Source organism: Tilletiopsis washingtonensis (assembly GCF_003144115.1).
Source record: "Tilletiopsis washingtonensis strain MCA 4186 unplaced genomic scaffold FA09scaffold_25, whole genome shotgun sequence".
NCBI classification, from domain to species: domain Eukaryota; kingdom Fungi; phylum Basidiomycota; class Exobasidiomycetes; order Entylomatales; genus Tilletiopsis; species Tilletiopsis washingtonensis.
In genome coordinates, this window is record NW_020312022.1 from 176608 (window position 1) to 194445 (window position 17838).

The 17838-nt window shown below is 66.8% G+C and overlaps 9 protein-coding genes across 9 annotated transcripts in view; 4 read left to right on the plus strand and 5 right to left on the minus strand.

Moving 5' to 3' along the window:
- Positions 1–776: 776 nt before the first annotated feature.
- Positions 777–1908, plus strand: FA09DRAFT_157975 (hypothetical protein). The gene has a single exon (XM_025739219.1). The coding sequence runs from the start codon at positions 1066–1068 to the stop codon at positions 1831–1833; it is 768 nt and encodes a 255-aa protein (XP_025595309.1). The 5' UTR covers positions 777–1065; the 3' UTR covers positions 1834–1908.
- Positions 1909–1970: 62 nt separating this feature from the next.
- Positions 1971–3007, minus strand: FA09DRAFT_332449 (hypothetical protein). The gene is made up of 2 exons (XM_025743459.1): positions 2826–3007; positions 1971–2765 (listed from the first exon to the last, which is right to left on the minus strand). The coding sequence occupies exons 1-2, from the start codon at positions 2833–2835 to the stop codon at positions 1984–1986; spliced, it is 792 nt and encodes a 263-aa protein (XP_025595310.1). The 5' UTR covers positions 2836–3007; the 3' UTR covers positions 1971–1983.
- A 249-nt stretch (positions 3008–3256) lies between these two features.
- On the plus strand, positions 3257–5834 carry FA09DRAFT_363205 (hypothetical protein; the record flags this gene model as incomplete). Its single annotated transcript, XM_025745561.1, has 4 exons — positions 3257–3512; positions 3567–4285; positions 4337–5174; positions 5233–5834. 4 exons carry the CDS (start codon positions 3257–3259, stop codon positions 5655–5657), a joined length of 2238 nt encoding a protein of 745 aa, XP_025595311.1. The 3' UTR covers positions 5658–5834.
- Positions 5728–7635, minus strand: FA09DRAFT_344459 (phosphatases II; the record flags this gene model as incomplete). The annotated part of the gene is made up of 4 exons (XM_025744650.1): positions 5728–5861; positions 5917–6951; positions 7016–7125; positions 7159–7635. The coding sequence occupies 4 exons, from the start codon at positions 7633–7635 to the stop codon at positions 5801–5803; spliced, it is 1683 nt and encodes a 560-aa protein (XP_025595312.1). The 3' UTR covers positions 5728–5800.
- A 1451-nt stretch (positions 7636–9086) lies between these two features.
- On the plus strand, positions 9087–13045 carry FA09DRAFT_158169 (hypothetical protein). Its single transcript, XM_025739221.1, has 3 exons — positions 9087–11848; positions 11898–12298; positions 12362–13045. Exons 1-3 carry the CDS (start codon positions 9542–9544, stop codon positions 12996–12998), a joined length of 3345 nt encoding a protein of 1114 aa, XP_025595313.1. The 5' UTR covers positions 9087–9541; the 3' UTR covers positions 12999–13045.
- Positions 13046–14613, minus strand: FA09DRAFT_158138 (hypothetical protein). Its single transcript, XM_025739220.1, has 2 exons — positions 14580–14613; positions 13046–14360 (listed from the first exon to the last, which is right to left on the minus strand). The coding sequence occupies exon 2, from the start codon at positions 14119–14121 to the stop codon at positions 13093–13095; it is 1029 nt and encodes a 342-aa protein (XP_025595314.1). The 5' UTR covers positions 14122–14360; positions 14580–14613; the 3' UTR covers positions 13046–13092.
- Positions 14248–15955, minus strand: FA09DRAFT_323161 (alpha/beta-hydrolase; the record flags this gene model as incomplete). Its single annotated transcript, XM_025741078.1, has 6 exons — positions 15551–15955; positions 15227–15488; positions 14948–15150; positions 14580–14868; positions 14448–14506; positions 14248–14360 (listed from the first exon to the last, which is right to left on the minus strand). The coding sequence occupies exons 1-6, from the start codon at positions 15903–15905 to the stop codon at positions 14248–14250; spliced, it is 1281 nt and encodes a 426-aa protein (XP_025595315.1). The 5' UTR covers positions 15906–15955.
- Positions 15956–16174: 219 nt separating this feature from the next.
- FA09DRAFT_341507 (hypothetical protein) lies at positions 16175–17030 on the plus strand (the record flags this gene model as incomplete). The annotated part of the gene is made up of 4 exons (XM_025744455.1): positions 16175–16179; positions 16235–16350; positions 16426–16754; positions 16833–17030. 4 exons carry the CDS (start codon positions 16175–16177, stop codon positions 17028–17030), a joined length of 648 nt encoding a protein of 215 aa, XP_025595316.1.
- Positions 17031–17363: 333 nt separating this feature from the next.
- FA09DRAFT_158210 (hypothetical protein) overlaps positions 17364–17838 on the minus strand; it is a 1363-nt gene continuing 888 nt past the window's right edge. Inside the window, exons 2-3 of the mRNA XM_025739222.1 lie at positions 17565–17802; positions 17364–17505 (exon numbers count right to left, since the gene is read on the minus strand). Of these exons, the coding sequence (XP_025595317.1) occupies positions 17579–17802 (224 nt within the window). The 3' untranslated portion in view covers positions 17364–17505; positions 17565–17578. The remainder of the gene's footprint in view (positions 17506–17564; positions 17803–17838) is intronic.

Below are 17838 nucleotides of genomic sequence, written 5' to 3' on the forward strand. Positions count from 1 at the left end.
TCTCGCCGGGTCACTCTGAGCACGCCCGGCATTCGCTGTTCAGGCACCACGCTTTGCAGAGGGCTGCGCGCTGAACTGCCGTCTGTGCACCTCAAGAGTGGCTGTTGCAGACGCCGGTCAGCTAGCCGAGGACGCAAGGAACGTCTCTCGTCGCCGTCCGACGCGATGCTCGCGCGCGTCGCGGCGTGGCTGCGCCCGGCTCGCACGGCCGCTGGTGCCTGTCTCGCGCCCTGCATGGCTCGCAGCGTGAGAGCCCACGCCTGGCGAGGCCAGCAGCGAAGGCCCGCCATCCGCTGCTGGCGGAAGAGGCGAGGCAATGCGGGCTGAGGCATTAGGGCGAGCGCTGGCGACGCGGGGAGCGTGCGCGGCGAGCTGCCGGGCGCCGCGAATAGCGACTCCGCAGGCCGGCCGCGCGTGCGTGCCCGCTGCGCTGTGTCAGGGGCGGCGCTCGGCCGCTGCGTTCTCATTGCACAGCCTGCAGCTGGCGAGGCACTTTCTGCGTCGAATGCGGCGGCATCGGGCAAGCGAGTGCGCCGGTTGCTTGCCCCGTCGCCGCCGCGAACGGCGGGCAGCGGGCGCAGCATCGCAGGAGAGCCATGCAGGGCACGCGGCGTGGGCTGAGGGCGTGGGCAGCGGGTAGGGGGCTGTGAGCGCGCACGTGTGGACGCGCCGGCCGCGCGCGAAACGCCGCAGCGCCGCAGCCGCCGTCGCCGCCGCCGCGGGTGCCGTGCCGCCGGCATGCGCTCTGTTCTGCCGGCACGGCACGACGGCGGGCAAGCGGGAGGCGCAGCGCGAGTGGGTTCTACGCCGCGTGGCTGCGCTGACTTGAGCGGCATGCGAGGATCGACAAGGCGCAGCTGCGCTCTGGGTGTGGGAGGAGAGGCCTCTGCTGCTGCGGCGCTCTTTGGCGGCTGGAGCAGGAAGGGGCGGAGTAACGCTTGACACTAGACTCGCCGCTGCCGCCGCACGCCGTGCCGCGCTGCCGCGGCCGCAACTCCGCCGGCGAGTCCATCGTCAAGTCTGGAAGCGAGCAGCGAGACGGGAAGGAGGTGCACCGACGCAGACATGGAGCATCTCTGCTGTGAGCGGCCGCGCGCCGGCGTTGAGGCTGAGCGGCTGGGCGGCACGAGCTTGCACGTGCGCTGCTCTGGACAAGGCCGCATCCATCGCTCCAGACAAGAATCACCGACTCGGCAGGCTGTTGCTGCATCGTACGTCACACCCATTGCATTGCCGTCTCCTCACCAAGTGAGGGTCACGCCGGTATCCCGAGACTGCCACGCTGCCACAGCGAGGGCCACGAGCGCCGCCGTCGCACCGGCGCCTGAGAGAGTGGCGACGAAGCGGCGCTCTCTTCGCCGTCGCTGCTCAGCTCGCGCCGCCAATGCAGCTTCGTCCATCGCCCCCTGGGTGCCGCTGCGCAAGTCGAGCGCAGCGCCGAACATGTCCTCGAGCCCGCTGCTGGCCTGCGGTCCAAAGAAGCGCTGCGGTCCGAGCTGGAACGAGTCGCGCTCGTGCCGAGGTGCAGGCGCCTGCTGCGCATTGGTGGGAGACCAGTCCATCGAGTCGACGCCTTGCACTTCGCTGGTGGGTTGCAGCAACGTGTCGAGCGTCAATGAAGGCTGTCCGAAGACGGGCGTCGGCCGCTCAGAGAGGGAAACGGCGGACAGCGAGAGTGCAGGCAGTGGATCGGCTGGTGCTGCCGGCAGTGGCGCAGTGGGCAGTGGCAGCTTGCTCGTCGGCACAGTGCCAGAGACGAGACGCACGCGGGCCGGCGCTCTGAAGCGCAGGCGCCGGACGGCGAGGATGAGGGACTGCGAGGCTGGTCAATAGACGAGTCGTAGAGGCTCAACAAGGGACTCACGATCACTTGCGCTGTGCCCAGCACGCCTTGCACGGCTCGCAGGGCAGCGGCAGTCACGTACTCTCGCGACAACAGCTCGCTGTCGGCGTAGACGAGCAGGGCACTGGCGGCACGAGCGATCAGGATCGCAAACTGTGCGCGCTGGAAAGGGCAGCCTGATGAGCCGAGGGCACGTCCGAGCTGGCACGCGCAAGACTCACAAGCCACCATGCCGTGCCGTCCAGCCGCACGCGGTCGCCTCCCACACGCACGCGAGCGCTTGCGGCGTGTAGCCAGAGCGGGTTCCAGAAGTTCCAGAGCAACGCTAGGGGCAGGCTGAGCAGGACAGCCTGCGCGGCTGAGCGGCTCGCACGCTGGCTGAGGAGCGAAGGCTCAGCGGCCGCTGTGAGGGACACGGCGTGAGCAGGAGCGACGAGTGCGGTCGGCTCCAGACAGCCTCGGACGCCTCGTGCTTGCGCGCTGCACACCTCAAGCCCAATATCCTCTCTCTTGCAGCGGCAGCACTCACCATCAGCGGCCAGCACGAGGCCGGCAACGAAGCTGACTGCCCAAAGCGCGCCTCGAAGTGCCCAAATAGCAGCGCTCATCGGACGCACCACCTGCACCGGCGCTACAGCAGCCCTGCTGCGCTGCAGCCAGCCCTCCATGGCCGAAGCGCGCGACATGCGATCGCGGCGATGGATCGTCTGCTCGACGCTTGGGCGACACGCATCGCAGAGGAGCGGATAGCGCGCCTCGAGGCCGGCCTTGTACGCTGGCAGCGCCGCATCGAGCGCCTGCTCCTCGGCCGCACTGCACGCGGCGGGATAGTAGGCTGCGAGCAGGCCCATGTGCAGCGCGTGGTTGGTGCGGCAGGTGTGGCACAGCTCGAGCGAGGCGTTGGGCGCCGAGGGAAAGGCATCTGCAGCGGCGGCTGCGGTCAGCGGGCCGTCGTCCAGGCCATCTCGCACCTCGCACTCACGCGCGCCCATGGCAGAGCGCTGCATCGCGCAGCGACGGGACGCAGCCCGCTTGGTGGACCTCTGCGGCGTGATCTCAGCCCCGCTCTGCGGCAGGCGCCGTGTTGGTGTGGAGGTGCGCAGCAGAGGGACCTAGGCCAGAGAAGCGCGAGGGGGCCTCTTGGGCAGCGCACGGCACATCTGGTCCGCAGCCGGTGTGCGAGCGGCGGAGCGAGGGACACAGCAGCAAGCGAGTCGAGGTGCGGTGGTGGTTGCTGGTGTCGCTGCGAGGTCTCCACGCCGCTGCTGCTTCTCGTGCAGGAGGAGGACAAGGCGCGGCGCGGGACTCGGAATACGCGCGCTGCTCAACTTTCCTCTGCCGACCCTGGTGGCTGCCGCCTTCTCGTCAGCCGCCACCTTCCTCTCCCACCTTCCTCCCCGTTTGGTTGCGCACATGACCTCGCACCAGCTCCTTTCCGCCGCCCTCGTCTCGTCGCGCACCGCCGCCGCGCGCGCCGGCGCCGCCGTGGCGCGCACGCGCGTGCCGCCGCCCGGCGCCGAAGATGCCTCGCCGGCGTCCATGTCGAGGGACGGCCTCTCGGCCCGCGAGCGGCGCCGCAGCCGTGCCGCCCGCTTCGGCACGCTGGCCCCGGAGCATGCTACGGCACTACCGACTGAGCTTGTGCAGGCCATTGCGCAGTGGCGCGAAGGTGAGTGTGGCAAGGAGGCGCCCCTGTCCCGCGGCTCACCTCTTCTGCTCGCAGAGGCACCGGCGCCGCCAAAGTCCAGCGGCGGACCTCTGCGCTCGGCACATGAGCATCTCCTCTCGCCGCGCTCGCCGGCGCGCTATGCCATCCTGGTCAAGATCCTACAGTCGCTGGCAGACCGGCTGGGCCCAGGGTCAAGCGGGCAGGGCTCGGCCGGCTGGACCCCGCGCCACGTCTCTGACCTCTCGTGCGGCGCGGGCGAGGGCCTGTGGGCAGCGGCTCAGGCCTGGCCGAGTGTGGCATCGTATGCTGGCTCCGACGCAGCCGGCGCTCTGGCACGCACGGGCGGCGACCTCTTGCACCTGCTGCCAGAGGAGCATCCCCTGCGTGCTGTGCGGACCTCCTTCCGCTCCAACCGCTCGGCGTCGGCGCCACGGCGCGGCGAAGCAGCTCAGACGTTGGCGCTGATTCCGTTTGCGCTCGCCGAGCTGCCGTCCGACGCAAGCCGCTCGCGTCTGATCCGCGAGGCGTGGGACAGTGGCGCCCACGTCATCGTCCTCGTCGAGGCGGGCGACACGCGCGGCTTTGCCTGCATTGCCAGTGCGCGCGAGGAGCTGCTGGCACTGGGGCGCGGAGAGGGCGAGGCGAGCACAGTGGGACTCGAGAGCATCGTCGTCGACGGCCGGACATACTACGCTCAGCCGAGTGCGGACGATGCCGAGGGTGACGGCGCAGCTGCGGAGAGCACAGCCGAGGGCTCATACGTCGTGGCACCGGTGCGTTCTCTCTCAGACGCCTGCGCTCTGGCCGCTCATCTGCCCTTTCAGTGCCCGCACGACCGGCCGTGTCCACTGCTGCACGACTTTCTGCCGAGCACCTCTTCCACCTCCTTCCACGGCGGCACTGCGCTGCCCGTCTGCTCCTTTCCCTCGCGCGCCTCGATTCCATCGTACGCAGCAGCACCGCGACCCGACGACAGCTCGCGCTTCTCGTATGTGGCGATTGTGCGGGGACAGCGGCCGTCTGCCTCTGCGCGGGAAGAGGACGTCGCCACCGGAGCAGCACGAACAAAGCTGGGCATTCTCGACGAACTGCGAGCTGGACCACGACGATTGCCGGCGCAGATCGTGGAGCCGCTGGCATTTGAGGACGAGGCAGAGCTCTCACCAGAAGACCTCGCAGCTCGTCAAGAGCTGCTAGCACTGCTGCCGCAGGCGCTCGAGCGCGAGGCCAAGCTGAGCGGCCTGCCTCTGGACAGCGAGGCTCTGGCAGAGTCCTTGTCGCAGGCGCACGACCTGTGGTCGGAGAGTGCACAAGCAGCGGAGCAGAGTGCGGTGGACGAGCAGCGGCAGACTGAGAACGATGCGCTCGAGGACAGCTCGTCGTTCATCGAACAGGCGACTGGCTCGAGCGCCTCGCTGCCGGACCTCTCGCAGCTGCTGGCCGATGCCTCGATCCAGCAAGGCGACGACGGTCGGGAGCTCAGTCCCTTGCTGGAGCGCGCGTTCTCAACAGACGCAGAGGAGCCAGATGCCATGCCTGTCGAGGTGTTCAGCCCCGAAGACGAGGAGTCGATGCGTCTCGAGGCCCTGTCATGGCCGCGACTTGTGCGGCCGCCGCTCAAGAAGGGCGGCCACGTCACCTTTGACGCATGCACCGCCTCCGGTACGTCATTCTGCAGTCGAGCCTCCCTGGCGCGCCAGCTCACATCTTACGCCTCCAGGTGCCATCGAGCGCTTCACCTTGCCTCGCTCGGCGGGCCGGCAGGCGTACCACGACGCGCGCAAGGCGTCCTGGGGCGATCTCTTCCCCCACGACGCCGGCAAGGGCACGACGGAGCGAGTTCCCGCTGCGTCAGACGAGCGTACGCCGGCAGCTCGCGGCGTGCAGCGCACGCCGGCCGGCAAGAAGGTGCGCCGTGAGATGCTCAGCTCGGCCGCTGCCATCGGCGCCGACCTTGTGGCGCCTCGTGAGCGCGAGGGCCGCGGCGACGCAGAGGCGACGGCACGTGGCGGCAAGAACATCGTCGGCCGCAGAGCTCACTACACGCAGGGCGGAGGCGGCGACGCTCGGAGCGCCCGTCCGAGCCGGAAGCGCAGCATGGGCGACTACCACTTCGAGCCGATGGAGGACGGAGCCTTTGTATGAGACGGCAAGTGGGCCACGCAATATACCTCTGCACTCTGGCCGGACCACTGCACTCTGCTCTCGGGACAGTGCATCGGCTAAGTCTATGATTGAGTCAGTCGGCGCCTGACGTGACAGTGCTGCGATGCTTGCTCCTCTGCGGCTCATCCGACCTCATCGACCTTCGAGCGGTGCAGTGAGAACGCGGGCGTGACCCATGCTCCGCTGAAGAGCAGACTGCAATCAGCGCCATGCCTGCGCAACATCGCAGCACACTCACCAGCCGCACTGCATACCCGCCCAATCCCAACTGCCCAGCTTGGCGCCGCACTTGGTGTTCGGGCAATCAAGGCGACCGGCCACCTCGCCGCCGCGCAGATTCTCCATCCACGCCAGCGGCTCGACAAAGTAGGCGCTGCACGCGGCCGAGTGGATCATGCGCGAGCCACCCGCGCCAGCTGCATTGGCCGCGCCAGCGCCCATGCGCAGCGCCGCGAGTGCTGGTGGCAGAGAGGCGGTAAGGCTGGCAGCCGACCTGAGGCCTGGCGGCTGTGCTCCTTCGGCCGGCGCTGAGGAGCTCGCCGCAGGTGCAGCGTCGTCGGCGTCGGTCGTGGATGCAGCAGACGACGCCTCTTCTGCGCGGCTGCGTGCGCCAAACTTCTGCTCCGCATTGAGGTCGGCCGCCGTGCGGCCAACCGTGCGGCCCTCGCGCTCGCGCTCGCCGAGGTCCTTTCGGCGTTTGCGTGCCGTAAAGGCGCCCTGCCCGCGTCCCGCCTCGTGCTCTACGACATGATCACGCGCCGCCAGCTCGCGACGGCACATTTTGCAGCGCAGCTTTGGGCCCTGGAAGACTGGACTTGGCAGCGTTCCGGCATTGTGACGACCCTCGTTGCCGCGCAGCAACTTGACGCCTCCCGGCAGACGACCCGAGTTGCTCGTGATCTTGACTTCGCGCGGATCGCTGACGGAGCTGAACAGCGGCGTGTCCGCATCGAGATCCACCGCGCCGGCGGGAAGCGGAGGCGATACGGAGAGATCCAACGCCGAGCCGTCGGTGCGCGACGTGGCGCGCGACATGACGGGACTCATCTGCAGGCGTGCGCTCGAGGCGCCGCTGCTGCTGCCGCGACGGTGCTCGCCGTTCACCGAGGAGGCCTTGGAGAGGGAAGGCGAGGCGAAGGGCGAGGGGTAGTACGCGAGCAGCACATCCTCGATGCTGTCGCCGTTCAAAATCGACGTCTGCGCCATGAGGAAGCGTCGCACCGACTGATGGCGCACATCGACGACGCAGCCAGCGTCCTGGTAGAGCTCAAGCCTGGAGACCGTGTGCGTCAGCTTTCCGCAGCCTCACAAGCGGCAAGACACAACGACAGACTCACTGCGCCATGAAGCCAGCATTCGGCCCGGCCTGTGGTCGCCGCGACTTGACAAGCTCGAGGGCGTCGGGCAGCTCCATGTCGCGCGTCTGCATGAGGTAGGCCAGCACAATCTACGGGCGTGGGTCAGATCCGCTCACAAACACCGGATCCAGCAAGCCAGGGCCGAGTCTGTGTTTGCAATTCGCGCTGCTCCGAGCTCCAGACCTGCCTCTGCTGCATGCATCACTCACCGCGACACTGCGGCTGACGCCCGCCTGGCAGTGCACAAAGACGACATTCTCGCCCGGGTTCCACCAGCCGCCTTGGCTGCTGCTGCCGCCGTCTGCGCCCTCGCCGTCGCCCTGCTCCTCGTCCTCGATCCATGTCTCTGCCAGCACGCCCTTGAGCCAGTCGACGGCCGAGGGCAGATGCACGAGCATCGGCGCGGCCTCGACGTCGTCGATGCGCACGTGGTGCATGTGCTCTGCGGGAATGACGCGGCCGTCGGGCAGCGTCGGCGGCGGCGGCAGGCGCTGCTTCATGGCGGTGAGGATGTGCGTGACGCCGGCGGCGGCGAGATAGTCGGGCGCCAGCGCACACGCCAGGTCGCCGATCCAGAGGTGCGGGATGATCTCGTCCATCGTGCAGTCGCTGCTGCGGCCGGCTGGCGCGCGCGGACCGAGCAGCGGGTTGACGGCGAGCGGCGCAAGCGCCAGGACGGGCGGCGCTGGCGGTGCAGCGAGGCAGACGAGTGGCAGGTGCGGGCCGTGAGCGCGATGCGAGTCGAAAGCAGGAAGAGGCCAGTGCTGAGGGTCGGGTGTGGAGCAGCGGAGCGCCAGGCGGGGACCTGGATCGGCGCCGTGAATGGACCCCGAGCGCGCACGGCGCTGTCGCACGAGAGAGCCGCACACGCCCACGGCCGCTGGCTGCCGTCGAGCCGGCTTGGCCGTCTTCTGTCTTCCCACCACCAGCAAGTTGCGTTCAAAATGCTGGTCTCGGCGAGCAGTGTGAGACTCCGGGCCCAGTGTGGCCCGTGCAGCTGACCAGGCCAAGCAGAGAGTCGCAGCGAGGCGCAGCCGTCATCGTCGCGTCGCTTGCTTCAGCTCGATCACTCCCGCGGTGCCGAGCTGACGCTGACACATGCAGCTGTGCTTGTGCACGGCACCGCCTTGCCGCAGCGAGCAAGCGTCGTCGCGGCCATGGGCGGGTGATGCAGCAGGCCGTGCGAGTGGGCGAGCGAGCAAGCCAAGGCCAAGGCCTGCGTCGCGAGAGAGGCCCTCAGGTGCGCTAGCGTGCGCAGCCTGGCGCGTCGCAGCGGCCGGCCCTGCGGCGCATGTCACGCGCGCCAGCCGCGCTGCGAAATTGGCCTCTGGCCAAGGCCGGACAGCGCCTCTTCGCTTCCGACCTCCATCGCGCCGGCACGCCGTACATCGCAAGCAAGCAGAGGCACCGCGCTCGGACTCGCAGGTGCGCTCGGCTCTCGGCAGCACAGCCTGCGGCGCGGCAGCAGCCATCGGACAGCATGGCACCTGCACGCACGCATCCCTCTCTCCTGTCTCGTTCTGCGCGCCGTGGACTTGACAACCTCGGCTAGCGCTGCTACACGAGCAGCTATGGAAGTGCGCCTGCTGCTGCATGCATCGGCAGTCGCCACTGCCACCCCCGCCCAGTGTCCTACTGTCGCGGCGCTGGCGCTCTACTCCGTCAGCGATGCCTCGGCCTCGGGGCCCACGCCGAGATGCAACCGATGCATCTCTAGCGGTGCCTGGTTGACGCACGCCGTAGACAGCTCGCCAACACTCTGAGTCGATCTCGGTGAGGGCGTCCTCCGTCAAAAGGATCGCTGCGATGAGCGCTCGAGCGACGCCCCTCCGTCTGTGGCCTTCTCTTTCTCCCCTTCTCCTTTTTGACGCCCCTGCGCCTCCTTTCTAACGCTTTCCTCTCTGTTTACGTCCTTTCTCTTTCGACGTCCTTTGCAACGCTCCCACGCGCTCTCACCTCTGGCAGGCGGGAGATTGCGACGAGCACTCACGCCCTCACGACTCGACGTCGCTTCACACGCCTCTCGCCTTCACGAAAGCCCTTGACGTGGCGATCACGCAGCCTCTCTGCGACCGCCGGCTTCATTCTTCTCTTCATAATCTTCCTTCTCCTCACGACACGTGCAACGCTCCGCGTCTTTGCTTCCGACGAGAGCGGCAGCTCCGGGCTCTGACGCTCCTCACGTCCCTCATCTTCTCTGCTCCTTCACGTTTCTGCACGTCTTCTCCGCTTCTGCTCCTGCGTCAAAGATCTACTCGACCCGTGCGACGCCGTCTCGATTGCTGAGCTCCGCGTCGAGAGCTGGATCTCTCCGACTAGAGCAGCCCCGCACCTTTCCTGAAGGCTTGTCTGCCTGACCAACGACTGCTCTTTCCGAGCTCGCCTGAACGCAGCGACGGAGTAAGTCGCTCAGACGTGCGCCAATCGCACGCACACACTTCAGGCCCTTCACGAGAGCGTCATCGACAGTCGGCAGCCCTCACGGGCGCAGGCGGAGCTTTCGCGATGCAGCGTCCTTTTCCCAGCGCCTCTCGCGGCGGCATGCCCAATCCACACGCCGAGCGTCCGAGCAACTCGTCCGGGCAGCTCCAGTGGGAGCTTGCCTCTCCGCGGCCCGGGCCGATGGCGTCGAGTGCCCAGCAGGCCGAGGCGCACGCTCGCAATCTGCTGGAACAGGCACAGCGACGAGCTGCAGCATCCCGCCCAGTCGAGACTACACAGCAGCAGCCGATCAGCAACTTCGGCAGCGGCATCATTCGTAAGCCAGTCCCGCCGATGGCAGCGCCGATGAATATCACTCGACCTTCGCCCACACGTCTGGCGCCAGTGCGTCTCCAAGCCGAGGTCGCCGCTCGTTCCTGGCAGCAGGACCGCTTGGCGCTGGCGCGCAGAGGCATGCGTCCCAGCGAGGCCAGTGAAGCTTCAAGCTGGGACTCTGGCGAGAGCACGCCGACGCCAACGGCTAGCAGCGTGGCGGCGGCACAGTCGGCGTACCGCCGTGATGCGGAGGAGATTCGCCTCGTGCCTGTCAACCTCTTTCATCCGAGTCAAGTGCCGAGTCCAAAGCCCAGTCCGGCATCAGCACCGTCGAGAATTTCCTCGACGCCACAGGCCATGAGTCAACGAAGCGACGCTGAGACCCAGCACATCACGAGAAAGCCTGTGCTGCAGGCAGAGGGCATTGCTGCTGCACACATCGCTCGCACGCAGCAGGGGTCGCCTCCGCAGGTGGCACCAGGTGTGGCAGAACGGCTCCAGCAGCCTGCTGCGGCCAATGCGAGTGTGCCTCAGTTCCGCACAGACTTCCACAACATGCGCCGCTTCTCCGTCTCGCAGGGCGCCGCCACGAGCGGCACGCTGCCAGTGAGGATCGGTGGCAAAGGGGCAGCACCGGGACCAAGTGTGCTGTCGGACGGGCGCCCACAGCAGCTCCGTGGCGCGCCTGCAGCGTCGAGCAGCCGGACGCCAGCAGCGAGTCCGCCGCTTCCTCTTCCTGTCTCATCGCCCGTGCCCGACACGCCACGTCCGGAGGCCATTCTTCGCAATCGGTGGAGCGAGCCAATCATCTCGAGCCCTGCCGCCAGCCGGCCGGCGACAGGCACACGTACGCCTCCGCTGCGTCAAGACGATGGGGACGGACCACGTTCGCGCAACACCTTTGGGCCTGATGCTTCAATGTTCGAGCATGCCCGGCAGCTGCTGTTGCAGCACAAGGAGCAAGTCGAAGCAGCCGATGCGCGAGCGTCGCTGACGGCTCCGGATCGCGGTCTACCAACGCGTCGGCTGTCCAGCGCCACATCGCTGCGTCGCTCTTCCTTTGCGTCAGACACGACTGCTTTCGACACGCCTGGTCTGGCGAATGAAGCTTCGCACATGGAGCTGCAGCGCAGCTCGAGCAGCCGGGTGGCCGAGAAGAGGCGCTCAGTCGACCTGACTCAAGACGCTGCGCCAGCAGCAGGCACACGGAGAGGCGTGGCCACTGGCAACGTCGCTCCGCCGAGCGCAGTGCCCGAGACGCGCGAGCCATCGGTTGCAGGCGCTCGAGGCGAGATCGCACGTTGGCCTACGCCGCCTCAGGTCCACGTCGTGGACAGCAAAGACCTCACACGGCGCCCGTCATTCCTGCGCCTCATTCCCATCATCGGCACAACGTCGCGCCGGCCGGGCACGGCCCAGACTCGTTTCTCCGTGCGCTCTGGACATAGCCACGGCCACGAAGCGCGGCGAGGTCACCTGCCGACGCCCGCATGTCGCCAGTGCTTCCGGGCGGGCTTCGACTGCGCCCTCAACCTGCAGCTAGGTGAGGGGACCAACGGCCGACGCGCATTCCAGGACTTTGTCGCTTCGGGTGGTCTCGACGCGCTCAAAGTGGACGAGGACCAGGGCGCAGCAAGCGTGGCGCTCTCCAACGTCCTCGGACACAACTACGTCGACAAGCTCGGCGAGGTCGCGTTTGGCGAGAGCGCGCTGAGCCGACCCGTCACGCGTGCTCGCATCGACGACATGCTTGATGAGCGCGCAAACCAGCTGGCAGAGCAGCAGAAGCGCATGACTGTCGAGGACTTTCGCGCTCAGCTCAACGATGCTGCGCATCAGAGGAACTTTGGGCGTCGTTCGGCAGACCATGCTGAGCTGCGCAGTCCGGAGAAGCGCGAGGATCAGGACAGTCCCACCTCGTCTGAAGACTCCAGCTCCACGGGCTCGGACGATCTCCTCTTCCTCGCTGAGCGCTGGTCGGCAGCACGCAAGTGCTGGCTGGTCGCATGCCTCAGCACATGGCTCGTCATCGTGCAGGCTGTCGATGCAAGCTTCGTGAGTCACTTTCCAGGAAGCGGCTTGAGCCAGCTGACATCGTGCACAGGCCACGTCACTGCCTGTCATCGCCGCAGGCACCGATGTGCCGCTGCCCGCATTCTTCGCTGGACGTCTCGCCTTTCTCTGGGGCGAGAGCGGCGGTGTGGCTTTGGGAGCTGGCCTTGCCGTACTAGGACGTCGACGCATCATTGCGTCGACCCCGGGCCTCGTTGCCATCGCAGCTGTCCTCGCTGGCTTCATGCGCAACCCATGGGCCTTCACGGCCATGCGCGGCGTCATCGGCTTCGGAGCAGGCGTTTTTGTCATGTCGTCAATTGCCTGCCTCGTCGACACCTTCACGACGCGCTCGAGTCGCACGGCAGCTGTGGCAAGCCTGCTGATCAGCGCTTGCGCTGCTGAGCTAGCGGGTCCGTGGATCGCTGTGCTAGTGCTGCGCTACATCCCATGGTGCGTCTTCGCGTGCTGTCAAGGAGATGCAACTCTGACTCACTGACGCTTCGCGCTTGGCAGGATGTGGCTCTACTGGGTTCCTGCGCTCGCTGCATGCCTCTTCGTGCCCGCCTTCGCACTCGCCTTTCAGGAGACAGCGCCGCTGCTGCGCTTCCGCAAGCACGTGGCGGAGATGGAGCGCATCGGCGGCGGCTGGATGCCCGAGCCTGCGCCGCCGCCATGCCCTTGGAAGGTGGTGCGCCATCACGTCCTGCAGCCGTACCGCGTGCTTTGCACGCACTGGCTCGTGCCTCTCTCGGCAGTCACGGCATGCATCTTCCTCGGAGCTCTAATGCTGGCCATGAACAGCCTCGTCGCCGTGTGGGTCGAGGTGCACGGCATGCGTCTCGCCGTTGCGCAGGCAGCCTTGACGGCAAGCGGTGGCATTGGTCTCGTTGCAGCTGGCCTCCTGGCGGCTCTCTTCTACTCGCGTCCCAGCACGCTAGCGCCGAGTCGGCGCCCTCTGCACATCGACGAGAAGGGCTTCATCGACTCTGCGCCGGCCGAGCCGCTGCCTGAGCAGCTGCTGTTCCCGGTGCTGTGCTCGGCTCCGGCGGCAGCCTTCGGTGAGTCGCTGAGAAGAGCGAGCGCGGCATACTCGATCCAGTCGCTGACGGTCTTCCAGCGCTATTCATGCTGGCGGTCGTGGCACCCCTGAGCAGCTGGGTGCCAAGCGCTCTGGCGCTCTGCCTCCTCAGCGCCGCTGTTCTACTGATGGTGCTTGGGCTGCTGAGCTACTTGTCGGAGTGCTACTATCCGGCGCGGCCGACGATCCTGATCGAGTTGGTCGCGCCCTCGTCGCTCGACACGACCGAGGACCCATATACGCACTTCGGACATGCCACGGCCCAGCGGCGACAGTCCCACACGAGCGCCTCCTCGGTCAGCACGCAGTCGCTGCGCCTCAGCTCGGCTGAGACGCGCAGACACGGCATGCAATGGGCCGTGTGTGCCGTTGCAGGTGTACTGATCGTAGGCCTCCTCGGCGCCGGCGCCATCGAATCTGCTGTCCAGTCTGGGTGCGTACAGCGCGTCAGCCAAGCAGCGGATGCTGACCTTCTCCCTCTTCTCAGCCGTCGCAAAGCTGTCCTACGCCACTCTGATGGCCATCGCCGCAGCAGTGACCTTACTGGCATGTGCGCTTCCACTCGTCCTACTGCGCTTCGGCGTCCGACTGCGCAAGCAAGCCGACGGCAAGATTGCGCGCACGGAAGCGTCAGCCGCGCGCATCTCCACGTCGCACGGCGCTTGCACGCCTTCGGCATACACCGAGCAAGGACCCACGAGCGACCTGCTCTACCAGGCGCCGCCGTCGGCGTCGCGACTTCGGCAGCTCTTGCTGCCGCGCACACTGCGCCGCTCTTTGCGGCGCAGCGAGGTAGTGCGCAGCGCAGGCGGGCATAGCAACCACGCTGCTCGCGCAGCGTCCGCCTTGGTCGAGCAGGCAAGCGAGGCAAGGCGCCTCTCTCCCGAGCGTCCCTTGACGCCCGAGACGCGTCGCTCCGCATCGATGATGCGCACGCTTGGCCCTCAGGCTCAGCGACACCTCGTGCGCACGCCGGACGTGGCTCTGGCTCCTTGGGGGCGGCGTGCGAGACAGCACTCGCATGATCCGCACGAGGCGGAACGCCGACAGCTGCGCGATGCGGAGAACGAGCAGCACCGACGCAAACTCGAGGAGCTGCATCGACAGTACTACTAGGAGTGCAAGTTGCAATGCCACGGCCCGAAGCAGAAGCAATGAGAGGCAGAGCGTGCCCCGAGCGAGATCCGGATATCATAGATTGAGCACATGCTAAGGTCGGCAGGCAGCGCCGCCCGCTTTTCTTGCTCGTTGCTGGTGGGCTCTCGCACCCTACTGCGGGCCCGACACAAGCCTCGTGTTGTGCGCAGCGCGAGCGAGAAGCTCAGGCGTTGTCCTTCTCGCTCTGCTCGATGAACCAGTTCGTGATGTCGTCGAGCACGGCCATGCGCTTCTTGTGGTCCGCCTCAGACATGCCCTGCACGTTTTTCATCATGACTGTGGGCCGCGCGGGAAAGAGCGGGTCAGCAGTTGCAGCAAAGAAGGCGTGAAGTTGCGAGAGAGGGCGAGGGAGAGGGCACGCACTGTGCTCATAGCCGTCCCAGATCTTTATCCGCTTGTCCTGGCTCGGCAGTCGATCAAAGCTGCGGGCCGGAAGACAGAGCGTCAGTCGATCTCATCTCAGGCGCCAGAGCGCATCTGTGCTTCTCGACTCACAAGGCTTGCGTGCCGCGCCAGTCCGTCGCGCGGTCCGCGGCGCCGTGGTGGACAGTGAGGGGGCACGTGATGCGCGGTGCCAGCTCCTGCAGCTCCGCCAGGCCGGCGAGGATGGCCATGCCCGTCGAGATGCGCAGGTGGCCCTTGTACGTGTGCCTGTCGGCCTGGAACTCCTCCTCGACGCGAATGTCGTCCGAGACATTGCCCTTGACGCCCGCTGCAAAAGGCAGGCGGCCGGCAAAGAAGATGATGAAGCGTGCAATCTGCTCGACGAGCTTCGAAGGCCGTGCTGTTCACGCAATGCTCAGAGTCAGCGCTCGCGCCGGAGACAGAGCCTAGGCGGATGGAGCACGCGCGATGACACTCACAGTGCGGGCTGATAGCAATCATAGGCGCCGCAACAGCAACGCCGGCAAGACGAGGACGTTCGTCGGAGCCAGCATCCACTGCGCCAGCATGCAGCAGCTTGTCTCCCGTCTCTTGTTTCGGCTCGTCGCGTGCGGGCCCGCCCTTGGAAGGCGGCGAGATGGGCGGGTAGATGGCGGCGTAGTACAGTGCCGTGAATCCTCCCCTGATGGGTTCGCAGCGCCATCAGCTCTGCATCCCCCGCTGCGCAAGGCGGGCCATAAACAGACGACGACACTCACATGCTCTCGCCCTGCAGGAACACTTTGCGGCTGCCGCGGCCCTGCTCTCGGTCTCTGCGCGCCACATCGCACAGCACGGCGTGTGCGGCCTCGACGTTGAGACGCATGCTGGGCACGTAGGCGTGCAGGCCCGTCGAGCGGCCAAACGAGGGCAAGTCGATGGCAATGACGCGGAAGCCGCTCTGTGCCAGATGCAGCCCCGTGCCGCAGGCGCGCCCGCCGTAGTTGTTGATGCCGTGCAGCAGCATGATGTCGGCATCGTCTAGAGCCAGCACGAGCGATTGAGTGTCTGCGCAAGGCGAGGGCCACGGCGGCGCCACTCACGCCGCTGGATCTCCTTGCCCGCCCACTCCCACACCTGGTACTCGACCCAGTGGCTGCCCTCGCGGTCCCAGCTGCCGCCTCTGCGCATCGCGTCGGCCTTGAGGATGAGGCGATGCCGCTCGACGTGGACGTCGGGATTGTCGTGGATGAGCTGGCGCTCGCGCGGCGCAATGGGCAGGCTGGCGCGCCCGTACGTCGGGTCGCCGAAGCCGGGCGTGGTGAGGCGCAGATGGCACAGCAGCGGCTCGAGGAAGACCTGGTAGAACGTCACGACGCCGGCGTAGAGGTGCCAGAAGACGTGCGGTGCATCGCGCAGCGCGGGCGGCGGGCCGATGCCCGTGGGATGGTCGGCCATGGCGGAGGATGCAGCAGAGGAGCGGAGAGGTGAGAGGGAGAGAGGAGGAGAGGCGCGGCCCGGGGAAGCGGCTCCGGCGCGCACCTGTCGCACGCTCACACGAGCGGTGCCGTCATCGGGCAGGCAGCGGGAGTCGGGCGAGCATGCGTGGGAGCACGCTGCAGCAAGCCAATATTGGACCCGGCCAGCAGCAGGCCTCCTGGCGCGCCGCCTGGATCGTCTCGCAGTTCGGCACCCTCGCCGTCATCCCTCTGTTTGGCGTCTGTGCAATGAAGTTGTGAGTCAAAAGGAACGCCGCTCTTGTCTGCCGGCGCTGACGGCCACCCCAGCCTGCGCAGCGAGGGCATGCAGCTCGCGCATCTCAGCGCCTTTATCAAGGGCGAATACGTCAGCTCCGACGAACCCCTGCTGCGGGCGGCGAATCAGATGATGCACGAGTTCATCTGTCTGTCCTCCCCTTGTGCGCTGATCTGCGTCGCGCTGACCCCCACTCTCCCGTGCACTTCTCCATCACATCCAGTGCCTGTGCTCAAACTCGCCCACGAGAGGATCCCTAAGGTCTGGCTCTGCCTCGATCGCACCGTTTGCGTTTCCGTGCACGACTGCATCCGCTCCGTTGCTAATAGGCCGTACAGCTACGAGACGAGCGAAAAGACCACGGCCAACGAGCTGAAGTGCTCCGGCAACCGCGCGCAGAGTCTCTCCGCACCTCTCGGCATCTATACGGTAGCTGCAGTCACTGGCGCATTCCGCGCCATCCAGAGGCCCGATAACACTGTCAGCCTCGACATCCCGCCGAACGCACCGTGGGCCGCAGTGCCGGCAAAGGAGGCCGATGGAAAGAGACATGTGAGCACCGCAAGGAGCTCAGTACGCCGATCGCAGGCCCACGCACTGAACCCCCCCCCCCCCCTCTTCGGCGTCTAGTACCCCAGAATCTTCAGCTACCGCCTCATGCGGCCGCTGCCCGCAGGGGCGTTCGCTCTGCTGGCATTCGTGCAGGCCTCAACTCCGCACTGCATAGGGCCGCGCGACCTGCCTGTCATTCGCCAAAACATGCCCGACAGGCCGCTGTTCGGCACAGGTGCCGAAGTCATTGGCAACCCCACCCCTCCCAACACTTAACCCGTCTCGCTCCCGCCTTCCCTCGACACCCCGTGGCTCTGCTCGATTCGCGCCTCGCTCTTCCGTCCCGGCTCCTTCTCCGTCCCGCCCCGCGCCTCGCTCTTCCGTTCCGTGCTCCTTCTCCGTCCCGCGCTCCTTCTTTCTCCCCTGCCGAAAGCTGCTGGCAGCTGCGACCATCTTTACACTCTCCACCCGCACTTCGCTCTCACTCACTGAGCGTCATATCTTCCCGCCCTCCCTCTTCTCCTTGAATCTATTGCTTGATGCCTCCTTGTCACGTCGCGAGCCGCGATGCATGCGCTGCGATGCATGCACTTCAATGCATGCGCTGCGATGGATGCGCCGCGATGCATGCGCCGCAATGCATGCCGTCGGACAACCGCACAGCGGCCAACTCGCAGACCGGGCACTTTTTTTCATTAGCTCGCGCAAACAGACGGCAGCAGACACCGCACGGGCGGCGGAGAGCAAGATGCTGAGGAAGCAAGATGCTGTGAACAATTTGCGGCGGCGTTGTTTCCGCAGCTCACTCACAAGCTCGCACGAACTCAAGCGGCGCCAGCGCTGGCGCACGCCCTGCAGGTGCACTGTGCGCGAGTGCCCGTCATTTCGAAATAGAGCTCGCCCGAAAAGTGAAGCGCAAAGTCCGGCACGTCGCGCCACTTGCGAGAGCCGATCGTGACCCAAAAGTGACGCAGAGTTGGCGTCGAGTCGCTGCGCACGTACAGCGTGACGAAGTCGGGAAGTGCAAAGCGCGGGTCATCGCGCTCGTCTGCATTGCCGTGTCAGCAGCACGGCCGTGGCTGTG